This window comes from Triturus cristatus, chromosome 8 (assembly GCF_964204655.1).
Source record: "Triturus cristatus chromosome 8, aTriCri1.1, whole genome shotgun sequence".
In the NCBI taxonomy this organism is placed as follows: domain Eukaryota; kingdom Metazoa; phylum Chordata; class Amphibia; order Caudata; family Salamandridae; genus Triturus; species Triturus cristatus.
This window is the reverse complement of record NC_140591.1, coordinates 1,223,689,826-1,223,703,459: the sequence shown is the minus strand read 5'-3', so window position 1 is coordinate 1,223,703,459 and position 13,634 is coordinate 1,223,689,826. Positions and strand designations below refer to the sequence as shown.

Sequence of the window (13,634 nt, the reverse complement as noted above, 5' to 3'; positions counted from 1 at the left end):
CTTAAACACAAAATTAAAACAAAAGCATCAAACTTTACCTGTCCATATTTTGCTGCTAGGTGAAGAGGTGTCCAGTAGTGGTTATCAGCAGCATTAGGATCAGATGAATTTTCTAAAAGCAGTGCAGCCACATCTTTGTATCCACTTGCACAGGCCATGTGAAGCTAGTAAAGAGACATACACAATAGGAAAAGTGTCAAATGCACGCTATTAATGTAACTCATAAAGGATTATTTGGGTTTCCACAATGACTTCAGCATTCATTAATCTTCGTATTTGTAGCAGTGTATTCAGAGAGACTATTGTTAAGAGTTGCACCCTAATTCCGATAGGCCTGTTACAGGGCCTAGAGAAATTCCAAGTTTAGTGGTGACATTGCAGGTGAGTTGTGTACTATTTGTGGAATACACTTGCTGCAAGCAGAGGTCTCTGGGAAGAATAATGGTCAAACCATGCAAGAATCAGCATGGTAAGTCCAATTCTAACATAGTATTTCTAAAAAATGTATAATCCCTACAAAATTTACAAGTAGGGAAATTCAGGGTCACATAAAGAATTGCACATAATGAAGGTCCAATATGCACTAATGTCTATGGCTTATATGCTTATATAGAATAGAGCCTAACACAGTACAATTGTGAATTTCCATGACCCTCTAAGTTTTTTCTGGGACTCCAATGAGAATAATTACCCCTTTTTTAACTTCCCTCTCTAAATTAAAGTTTTTGTACTAATATATCAAAAACAAGAAACCAGTGAATTCTCTTCAATGATATCTGTAAATGATTAATTTTAGAGTTGTGATTATACATGGGGTTGTATTGAAATAAGAAAACAATATCCAGAGTAATACAGTCAGTACAAAGTCTGTACAACTATATGGGTGACATAGGCTATTAAACACTATTGTTGGTAACGTCCTTATTCTGAATAAAGGACTAATATGAGGAAACTAGTTATATTTAGGGTACACCGCACAAAAGATGGTTGTTTCATACAATTGCCAATATTTTATTTACAATGGTTATATATCTTTAATTCCATTACCATTAATTCTTCATATGTTTACTTAACCTCCTTTACTTCATCGTAATGTTAGTTTGTCTGCCTTTTGCAACATAGAAAGAACATTTACATTATCCCCTCGATCTACCTTCAAATGTTTGCCTACTCCCCATTCAAAACTGTAAGCTTGCTGCTAACCTTTTCTTTAATTGTATTTTATATTTAATGGAATTACATTAAATTACTATAATACTAATGTGTATCAAAACTTTCCATTTAATTACTATTTTTTCTTTCTTTCTATGTAATGCCACACCTTTTCGTACTGCAATGGTAAAACAATTCCCAATCCTAAACCAAATACATTTTATAGATAACGTTTTTATTATATTCAATTAATACTAACTCTAACCATGAACCTACTCCTCATATAGTTAAATAAAAATAATAACATTACAATTACAATAATTTCAGTTCATGCTAAATTATATTTTAATAATAAACTTTTTTCTAACATTAACCTTAGATTGTGTTGAATATTTGTTTAGTTTATTTCTATTACATTATGTTATTAAATATCCTAAAGCTAACTGTAATTGTAATTGTTTGTTGTTTCAATCCAAGGTACTCTAAGTTTAACTCTAACTTATTTAAATTGCATTCTTATTCAATTGATTACAGTAATAGTAATCCTACCCCTAATCAACAAAAACAACTGTATTAATAGAAATCTTCACCAACAAATAAAGTAGTGATTCTTTTGACCTTAATGCTAAATTATCCTTACATCAAATGATGTTTTCTCAATCCGTTTGGCCGGAGTAATGAAAAATGAATAAAAATAAAGGTGGTGTCAAAGTAATGGTGACTTACACAGTAGTGATGGTAATGCTGCACAACTTCAAAGCATGGAGTAAAATTGAAACAATGCTTTTTATGGGTTTCTAAACACTAGTGTGTCTAAACAGTTTGTTGTGCATGATTGCAGGCAAACAGAGATCATGCATCAACTGTACCTATGTCATAATTTGCAGATAGAAACATGCTAATTAATGTGATTTAGGCCACTCTTTTGGTTTCACAGCACGTGTTTTAACAGCATATGTCTTCTTGTGTGGTTATGGAATGCACAACAGCTGATAATAATGGTAAATAGTAAAACTTAGATTGCAACAATTTCAATTGGTATATTGGATTCAGATGCATTTTGGAATCACCAACATTCTCTAAATGAGGTCTTTGCCCGTCAAAGTCTTGAAACCGTTACTAATATACCATAAAAGCGCTTGAAAGGAAAATAATGTCACTACCTGTTCTCACCTAATGGGCTACTTTCAATTTTTTTCAATTTTTTTTAAACCCCAAGAAATGGTATATTATTTACCAAGATAACTTCTAGACCTGCAAAATGATTAACAAATTAAAAATAAACAGAGCTGAGCCATACCCCTTTAAAAAAACACGGACATGCAAAACTGTGGTTGCCAAGGATTTGTTTCTAAAACATATGTGCACTTTTTGGTCTATAACTCCTTTATGGAGTTGAATGCATGAATGCAAACACATCACTGATTGCAGATATTATATCAATCTGAATTAAATAGAAAGACAGCAGGGCCCTTTTTAAAGTTGTTGCAATAGCAATTGTGTTTCATATTTTTGTTTCACAGATAAATGTCAATCATTGCTGTGGTGCAGAAGGCCCAATGTTCAGTGAACATTCACATACATTAAATAGGATCCTGCTGGGAATGTCATTAGACTTTCTCCGGAATATGCATTGAAACCTGCTTAAGGTGCAACTTTCTAGCCTAATTATGTTATGTTATGTTAATTTTATTTGTAGAGCCCATGATCATCAAGATGTTTCTTGGCACTAAAACATAACTAACAATCAGAAAGTCTGAGGTATAGAGCTGAGGGCTAATCCAAGAAGGCTTGCTTGTACAGTCAGATCGTCAGTCTTTTCCGGAAGTAAGACAAATTAGATTCCAGGCGAAGGTTCAGTGGGCGCAAATTCCAGATTGCTGGGGCTTGTGCCACAAAATTTCCAGATTGAATTTTCTGGAGTTTCAGAATGTCCAGGATCTTTTAATTAGAAGACCATGTGCTCTTTTCATTTCCCTCTTGAGCACCATAAATTCAGAAATTATACTGTTCATTCAGCTAATACTGATGCAATCACTCAATGTTTTCGATTCATGAATTTGAGATCTCCTCCAGGTTTCAGGCTAAAATAAACTATAATCTAAAGATCAACCATTTCTTTTAAAACAAAAAGGGAATCACCAGTAACCTAGCAAAGTGAGGTGGCGGACAAAGGCCTATTAGGTCAAGCAACCATGCACCTAACATGTGCCACCCTCAACTAATGTAGGAAGGTCACTCAGATCAAGCAATTTTAGGTGTGCTAGTGGGATTTTTAAAGACAGCATGCACGAGTGGTGGTAATGCTAACATAACCCCAACCTATGCAAGCAAACAAAAAATAAGTGGAGAAGACTCTTGTGCCCTCGAAATGCATACCGCAGATTAAATCACTTACACATACACATGTGGGTGTGAACTCTACCAAAGGGTCAGGATGCATAGTACCCAAGTGGCCATGTGAGAAAACTAACAACAAACCAATATATACAAGGGGGCTTACCACGCCACTAAGGCACCAGTGACTGAATCAAATAGAATAACTGGAAAAAGAAATTATCATATTAGTTAAACCTAATTCTCAAAGAATTAAAACAAAATCCATCAAGAGCCATGTACCCTTACCTGTTTAAGCTTCCAACCCATGGTACACAATGAATACATTGCCTTGAACACTGGAGTTTTCGAAGTACATGAGTTGGGGGCCAAGCACAGTGCGCCACATCATGGGGGAACTCAAACACCATAAAAGGTGCTCGAGATGTGATGTATGCTGGGAAAAGAACTCACACGTTATGTGGCTGTCATAGTATAGAAACAAAGAAAAGCCCAGAACTTGGAAAGCAGATGCCTAGTTAAATATGTGAAAATATATCAAACTGCAAAATAAAACCATTGTTTAATATAGTAATGAGTGCAGCAACCATTATCATTACATTCTTTTTACTTGCTGCACTCATTACTATGTTAAACATGGATGTCTTTATAAAGAATGGAGTAGGTTGTGCGAATGTGTCGGATCGAGGAGGAGAGAAGAAATTAGTAGAGTTTCTCCTGAGTTCTGCTTGTGAGAATGACTCCCGTAGGTGGGCTTTGAAATGGGCTCCTTATTAAGGCACCTTTAGTCGAATCATCTGGAGGGACTAGAGAATATTATTAATGTATACATTTTGTGGCATGGTCATATTTGTTTGTGGCGAATTCTGTGTAATCTTATACTTGAGTGTTCATTCATTCATGTAAATTTGGACATATATGTATATTTAGGGACTGTATGGTATTTCAGATGTAATTTTTGGCTTGGGATGATCATTATTCTTTATTAATGTGAATATTACACTTGATTAAATCAGGTTTCCACTGATAATCAATGGTTGCATTGTGAATAACTCAGATTTGGACATAATTGATAAACACTATATTTACTCTTTGATGTATGCATGTTGTAGCCCAGGTATTTTGTAGTTATATGGGCACCCCCCTCCTTTTTTCTCCATACATTTTTGTAGCTTCAGCATCAAATTCACAAGCTAATTCAAGATGTTCACAAAATGTATGTTCTTTGGAGGCATGCATTCTCTAAGAAGCCAGAAGGCACTGCTACAAACAAGATGAATATTCAATAAACCATTCCTCCATAGGAGGCAGCCCAAAAATCTAGAACTCTATTACTCCAGAGCCATTCCACAACCACTATATGGAAGTTTTAAAAAATCTCCATCTTCAATTCCTGATTTAATCCCATCCATGCCATACGGATCCTGAATGCCACTTGTATAGTAGGATTAATCTAATTTGTAATATTAATAGGATCTACATGCTGCCTCAAACCTTTAAATATTGTTCTTATTTTCATTTTTATTTTAAAATATACTTACTTCTCTTACTTCTCCATCTGTTACCTGGATGAGACATACATAGCTTTAAAAAGGCTTGTTTATTTTTATACAAGCCTTGTTTGAACTCTGGTTTAATGCTGTAAGTTTTGCATTCTCTGCTGCACCTTGTATACCATTATGCACCATTGTGATTTAGTTTTCCTTTTGTAAAGGGCCTGATTCCCAAAGGGACATCCAACCTAGACACTCATCACAAGTATGAAAGAGAGGAATCCTGGGGAATACATTTTGCTATACAATGAGTAATCCAGTGTTCCCAAACCAAAATTTGTTTGAAAACAGCAGATAGGTTGTACCTGATGAAAATCCAAAAAGATATGTTTGGCACTACAGTGTGAACATACAGAGTGGCAACATACTCCCACCCCCACGCATATTAATGAACTTTTATATATATATTTAATTATTTTGATCAACACATTTATGCAATAAGACAACTAGTTGCACCTAATTATCCGTACCCTACAATTTATTCTTCCATTCTCACAAGTACTCCTACATCTACCTATAACAGGTTCCAGTGGTAGTCTAAGATCTCTCTCATGGGTTCAATACTTCAATGCAAATATTTGAATCTTTATTTAGCAAAATGCAAATAACAGCTGCGTTAACACATCCATACCTTTAACCTGGAGTTTTCATACCAGATGTTAGTGCTTAATTTTACTAACAGATGAACACTTGATTGGCATGGTGGAGGATCTTAGTTATTGATTTAGTCACTCAGAAACCTAATCCAGGTATTATTATTTGAGAATACAGTTGTAAGAAAACACCTCTTTTTGTGTGAACACCCCCATTAGTTTGCAGACTGTTATAGCATGTTCGGGAACTCTTTTTTAATTTATTTTTCTATCCTCATATCACCAGAAGGCATCTGTAATGCTCAATAAGCAGCGTCTTCGAACTGTCCATCCTGCGGCCTCTGCAATCGCCCCGGTCTGGTACCATACCGGACCATCACCTCCTCACCATCTGACCAAGGAGCCTTTCCCAGGTGGAGTCATCGGTAGGCCTGGGCAGTAAATTCCGTTCCGCTCGCGGAATTTGCGGAATTTCGGTAATTTCGTGTTCCGCGGAGAACGCGAAATTGCCCAAAATTCTGCTTTCCGCGACTTCGCGAAATTTTTTCTTGTTCGCGTTCTCAAAATGCGTGTTCGCGAGATATTTCTCCCCGATCACGCAAACAGCAACTGTGAACAGGAAGAAAACATCGCGAACAAGCAATTCCGCGTGTTCGCGGAATTTCTGCATGTTCGTGGAGATTTTTTACCATTTCGCGGAGATTTGCGTAACGCGATTACGCAAATTCCGCCCACCCCTAGTCATCGGCCTTCACCAACAGCATCCAAATGTTTTTAAATTGATAAGCTGCACAGTATCAATTAAAGACAGGCAGGGACAATCCTACTTCCACTAGCCTGTGCCAATTTTTTTTCCAAGCCAACCTGGCTCCTTTATAAGCCCATATAAAGCTCACAACCTTCCCCTGAATTTTGTCTATGGCCGATTTAGGACATCCCAGCGGGATGTTATTAAAGGGGAACGTCAGTTTTGGGAGGATGACCATTTTTATTAAATGAACATGTCCGAAAATGGTTAGCGGAAGATTGTTCCATGTAACTAACAAACAATCTATTTCTCTGGTGACCCTCTGCAAATTTATCTCTGTGATTTTTTTCGATCTCAACTACTATTGTGAGCCACAAATATCTGAAATTTGAACTTACTTTACCCTCCCAGATCCCGATATTCCAGCACATTACCTCGGTTTTTGAGGTATTGACCGAATACCCGGACAAGGAGTCAAATGCCACCAATAGATGTTTAACCCTCAAAACAGATGTAACAGGGTCGGCTGTATATATATTAATAAATCGTCAATCTACAGCACAAGCTTACTACTATAGGAGAGAGAGCTAAAAGGGACAACTAAGGTGTCAGATCTTAACAATTGAGCAAGGGGTTCGATATAAATATCAAATAATAAAGGCGAAAGGGAGCAACCATGCTGTGTTCCTCTCAATATACTAAAACAAGGGGTCAATGTATCATTAAAAAGAATCTTAGCCGATGCACCCTCATAAGTTGTCTTAAGTGTATACAAAAGATTAGGTCAGAATCCCATTACTCTCATTACCTCCCAGAGGAACACCCAACACACTCTATCGAACGCTTTAGCTGCATCCAAGGCGACTATGGCCAGCGGAGCTGAGCGCTTGGTGGCAAGATCCATTGTGCCAATAAGTTGCTTGGTCTGCTCCTGTATGTATCTCCTTGAGATAAAGCTCTTCTAGTCTAGATGGATTAGCTGTGGGGCAATTAGCCAATCTCCCCGCTAAAATACTCATAAAGATCTTATAATCCGCATTCAGCAGAGAGATTGGCCTTTAAGAGTCCTTAGAGGGTTTCAAGATGAGGACAATTGTAGCCTCTTTCCAAGATCCAGGGACATGTCCGCCCTGTCTATATATTGAATTAAACAGGATTTCCAGAAATGGCATTAGCTCTTTGAACAAGAGATTACATACTTCTATAGGGAAGGCGTCGGTGCGTGCGGCTTTACCATTCCTACTTTTGGTGATACTTAAACAAATCTCCTCCCTAGTTATGGGGGCCTCCATCATCTCACGGCTAATCGTTGTTAAACTAGACAGTTGTATCTTACTTAGCCAAGCCTTAAGAGCATTAGAGCTGTAAGAAATCTCTTCTTTATATAGTGTGGAAAATAAAGAGACTAGGCAAGCTTGCGTGTCCTCCAATTTATTGCGACATCCCCATTTTCGTTGACCACTAATTGACTTATGTGATTTCTAGATCTATCTGCTCTTGCTTTCCAAGCCAGCAGTGCACCAGCTTTTTCCCCATACTCAAAATTCTGCATACACCAGGCATAACACTGTGCTCTACACTTTTGGTCCAGTGTAATCCTATATTCTTGCCTTGCATCCTCTGAAAGTTCCTGTATCCGCACCCTTTCAACAGCTGCCCCCAAGCGAGCCCGGAGAAGATCCGTCTTCAATCGGTAGACTTTATTCCTCATATTTTTTAAACTTGAACGTTAAGTCTTACTTTTAGCGCAAGATAAATTCTGTAACACCCCTCTAATGTATGATTATAGGCATCCCATACAACATTTAGCGAGGTGGAACCGAAATTATCTTCAGAATAAGCCACACACGCCCGCTTTAGTGATTCTCCCACCTCAGGCTCTGTGAGGATAGACCTCTTTAGTGTCCATCTTGGCCTAGGAGGTCGGGTATAGACGACCAAGGAGAAACTAATTGCAGCATGATCCAAAATATGCGTCAAGTACAGGATCCAATAAGACATTAAAATCCCCCTAATTATTACAGGAGCTTTAGCCTCCATTAAATTCCATTGCAGACTGGCTAGATAGGAGGGTATTCGATATTTGGACCGTAAAAAGCAGCACAAGCTAACTCTGCCCCACCGAAATCTAAGAGAGCAACTAACCATCTCCCTGCTTTATCCAGTTTGGAGGATTTAATAACACAACCCGTTACCCGTTTCATTAAGATAGCAACCCCCTTACAGTGCACTATCTGTTCTGAGACCAGAAAGTACTCTATCCAGGGATACTTAGAGAAAACAGCTCGACCTTCAAGGGTATCTAGGTGGATTTCCTGAATGAGGCATACATGTGCCTTACTTTCCTCCAAGTCTTTCATTATCACTCTCCTCCTACGTTTACATCTAAGGTCATTAACATTCCATGAAATAAATACTATGTCATTGACTCCCTTCATAATAGACATTTTACCTCAATACTGTTGTAGCCTATTGCAATAATATAGTAGAGAAAAGGACCTTCTGAGATGATAGAGGACACTTTTTGTGGAGGTTTTTCCCACTGCTCCCCATCTCGTGCCCAACCCCCCTTCCACCCCCTACCTCATCCCTATGCCCTACCCCCTCCCTCAGGCAACCCTCCCTTTCAGAATAGGAATAAAGCCTAATGATCTTCTCTCATCTGTGAAATAATAAAGCACGATATGTCGGACCTGCCTACTCCCCAGACCCCCATCTCCCTACGCACCCACCCCGTTCTGATCTCCACGATCAGCTCATCTAAATCCTTGACAGAATGATGTTGGTACATGGGGTTATTCCACATTGTTCGTAGCGAGGCCGGAAAATTTCAATTCCTTCATTCTCTTCCCCATTTCTCACTGTTTCTGAGCTGTGGCATGGCAGACATCCAATCTTATTAAGTAGGAATAGGGCCCAGTAGAGAAAGAACCTTCCTTTAATTCTGTAGGCAAAATCCCCTCTTTGGTAGTATATGTAAGGGAGATAATTAAGATCCTTCTCGGCTTCTGCCTCGCAGGGTTCCTCTTAAAGGGGTCCTGATACCTGTTGGATTTCCGCTGAGAGAACAATATCCTGCCAATTCTTTAAGGCCGTATCCTGCAACAGCAAGATGACAAAAGCCTTGATATCCGAGTCTTCTACAGCCTCAGTGATATTCATAAATTTAAGATCGTTCCTTCTGGAATGGTTCTCAAGGTGTTCTAGATCTTCTTTCATCTCCCTGTTCTGCAGGGCTATCCGACTCACCTTTGCAGACGTCATGTCTATGGTTTGCTTCATTTTAGGGATTTCCTGCTTCAAGATAGTAATTCTTTTAGACACTTCTTCCAATTTCTGCGCAGGAAGCCTGTATCGCAACCTGATTTTGTTCGGAGACCGTAAATCTGCTCTTCATCTCATCCCTAAGGGCCAGAAGAATGCTGGCCAATGATCCTGAACACGCCTGATATGGATGTGGATGGCGTATGCCTGAATCAAGTTGTGGGGACTCCTCCTGCTCTACCTGTTTGTCTTAATCATGTATCTCTATCTCACTTTGCTCCATTGTAGAAGGAATTGTTGTTACTAAAAGCACCTCCTTGGGTGGAAACAGAGTCTGGAGACGCAAGGACCTTATAGAATGAATATAAAGAGGGGGTAACTTCTACTTTTGGATGAGTGCCCCTCTTCCCCCTCCCCCTGCTACTAGGGCTCTTGACGGTCACAATGAGCGCTGCTTTCGCCACCTTCCACATTGGGCCTTTTTCCTTCATAAGCCGTTCGGGTGATTAGAGCTGGCCCCTATTGGATTGTTTATATCATTCACGGGGAGCGGGGTTAGGGCTACCAGCCCAGGCCGAGAGGTAATTTGCCCCCTCTGGTGCAGAGTGTATGTCTACAGATTTTCCCAGTGGGAAGAGAGGGTCTAATCTAAACTTCTCCAAAGGGGGGGAGCCCCCCTCCTTCAGCTTTAGACTCTATAGAGCCCCCATCGCTAAGGGCACTGTATAGAATTGAGGTGAGGGTCCTCCTTTTCTTAGCTGCCTCTGGGAGCAGAGCTGCAACCCAACAGAAGGTTCCCCTACCCCTTGTTGGGACAACCTTACTGCCAGCCGCCTAGAGCTGGGAGTGTACACTTTCCTCACCGTGATCCACTTTAGGCAGCCTCACAACCAGACCTGTGCTGCCAAATACAGCCCATATGTCGCGTCCAGTACTGACTCTTCGCCTGACGACCTGGACCTGTAAAGCTACTTCCCAGCAGCAGAGGAGCTCCCGAGCCGCTCTCTCCCAGCACCGAACTTGGGACACCCTGAAGCCACCGCTCGACTCCAGCACCATCCGGATAATACACCGGCTTTCGGATCTGTGGCGCGACTTCAAGGAGAAAATTCAGGCGAGTGATCGATGATATGGGTGGTGGTAGCGGGGACGGGGGCTAGTGGAGGGGGCAAAGCCCTCTCATACATGGTATAATGAGTCACCGATGAGAGACCTGCAGCTGTCATGTTCCCCTCCCAGGTTTGTCTGCTTGTTTGGGAACTCTGCATACTGGGGCTTGCTATTTAGTCCCCAGTGCGTGTGCTCTGACCCCTAAAACATGGTAACATTTTGTAATCTACAATGGTAATACTTAACTTCCAAGTAACACCATAGTATATGGTTCAGGGAAATACATCAAAGGCATGTGAAGTAAAATGTTACCTTTGGACTGTGGAAAATGATTTGCCATCCACTGGGCTGACAAGAAAAACATTGCTTCAGGCCTACCTATGTAGCCTGACTGCTGCAACCTTTACACCTGTAGACGAACCTTTCAAAATAACCCTTCTTAACTGAAAAGGACCCTACTTTATAATAATAAAATTGTGATTCCAAGTAGGCCTTGTAACTCGCAAGGTAGGATGCCTAGTATTTCAATGTAGTACATGCAAGAATTTATTATTGGTAAGTACCTACAGTGATTAGCCACCAACAGCTATTTTCACTGTATAGGCCTGAAGCTATTCCTTTGAGAACAACTTAGGTTCACAATTAAATACTATTTCTTCTAACTCTGGTTTTGAACAAGCTATAGAAATGATTCAACCGCTATTTTTAATTGCCATATTTATTAAAACCCAAATTCATTGGTAAAAAATTTATTGTTAGTCAATATTTATAAAAAAGTCATGTTTAAAAAGTCAATCTTTGTCTGGCTCCAAGAGCAAAATCAATGGCTTAGGGCTTTTGGCAGGAAGTGGGGGTGAGGTATGTTACTCCCCTCAGTCCAGGAGGGATCAGTAACTTCACTCATCCTTGAAATCAACTCTGGTAAGGTCTGTCCTTTCATAGTTAAGTGTAAAGGAAGACCTCGGGAAGAGAAGACTTTGTTCCATAGGCCAACCCTAAACAGTTTGGCACCAGCCCAGCGGAAAAGAGAGTGGGCCTCAGAAATTTTTTGGTGGGGTTGAGGAGGAGGGGACTGCTCATTTCCTAAAACATATCCCTGGCTGGGACATCATAGACCTTCAATGGTGCTATCATGTAGGATGTTACATCGATTAGTGCACTGTGGGATAGTTTACAGAAAAGCAAGCATGATGTGCTGCAAATTTGGGAAGGTTTGCTTCTGGAAATGGTCTTCTCATCAGTTTGTGAGTGTCCAGGACTCACCTTCACCCACAGGCTAGGGAATCCTACAAACGTAGCACCTTACTAACAACTCATCAGAAGAATTCTGGAACTGAGAAAGAACAGAAAAGGACTGGGATGCCTGCAAGCTGTGATCTGCTCAGAGACCCAAGGTGCTGGCCCATCTCCCACCTGTGCCAAGGGCTGGGAAGTGACTGCAATGGTCAAGTGGCTGACCTACTGTGTAGTAACAGGGGCATATCAAGCTGCAAAAGGCTTAGTGCCCAGCTGATCAGTAGCAACTGAACCTGCTGGTTATCTACTTTAGTATTAGAGATTGAACAACAGAGGTTGTGGCCTTAAGGGAGTTGTTGAAGACTTGAGGAATATTTATTGTAAGTTTGATGAACTATGTAGACTTAAGTGCATTGCTAGGCATAATTAAAGGGTTGATTACTGTTGCTCAGTTTCAGCATTGTGCTGCCTAATTTTGGTGTGTTTAATTTTTGAAGAGCTTATTTATTGCATTATGATTGTTCAAAGTTCTTTTGGAAAATCAGATGTCAGGTGAGACAGTGCTTGGTGGATTTTTGAAGATCTATGCTTCTATTGGTGACTTCATTGATGGTGCTGGTGAATTAGGCTGCTTTCAATTCTGGACTAAGTATTTGATGTCTTCTGTATAGGGATTGCATGGCCAGGTACATTTATTCAATGATTGCAAGCCCACCTCCGGTCTTATTCAGCTGTGTTGCACTCTAGATTGTGTATATGGGAAAAGAAAATCAAACCTGCATGTGTAGGTGGCAGAGAGCTAGGTCTATCTGTTGCACAGGTGATCCAGTTTGTTTTTGTAGTGACCATAATATATATTTGCATAGCGCTTCTTACCATATTTTTACATTTCTAAGTGGCACAAATTACAGGTAAGATTATGTCTTCAATTGAACTGTAAAACTGTATTCATGGGTCCTCATTACTATGGAATAAGACACGATGATTATTCCATAATAATAATATGGTAATGGTCACCAAATTCAGTATTGAAAGCAGATCTCATCAGTATGTGCCCTGTGTATCATTGATACACGAAGCATATATAGTTGTGACATACAGTTCAGTGGAAGACAAATGCATTTGTGTAATAGCCTTGAACAAATTCTATGGCAGTAATGGAGGAGCAAAATAACACATCACATGATACAGTGCACTGAAGGACTACTCTTTGAAATCTTTTTTGGACAAAACCTGCCGAGGTCCCAGAGGGAACAAGAAGTGGTGAGGGCAAATTCTTGTTATTTTATTTATTTGATGTTTTAATTCCTTGTTTTCATTGGTGTTATTTTTATGCTATTTTGTTGTGTAATCTCCTTTTATCTTTGGTGTGCAATGCTTCACTAGCATGTTGCAGTCCTAATTCCTACTTTAAAAGGGAACAAACACAATCATCCAGGCACTGAGCAACGAAGCATGTATTGGTAAAGGAGAACCAAGCCTCTCCCTCATGGTTGTTCTCATGGAGAAGATTGTCCTATTGGGAGCTGGAAGATATGTTGTGCCATCACTCTAGGATAATCAAAGGAGCAGGTGTTTCTAGAGAAAAGTAGTCAGTATTTGGAGTTACTAAAGAATTTACTGGCACTGGCCATACCATCA

General features: G+C 39.8%; 1 protein-coding gene across 2 annotated transcripts in view; it reads right to left on the bottom strand.

Moving 5' to 3' along the window:
- MYO16 (myosin XVI) overlaps positions 1–13,634 on the bottom strand; it is a 2,357,781-nt gene that overhangs the window by 1,755,870 nt on the left and 588,277 nt on the right. For both annotated transcript variants that reach the window (XM_085622905.1, XM_085622906.1), the window contains exon 7: positions 39–164. In XM_085622905.1, the coding sequence (XP_085479031.1) occupies positions 39–164 (126 nt within the window). The remainder of the gene's footprint in view (positions 1–38; positions 165–13,634) is intronic.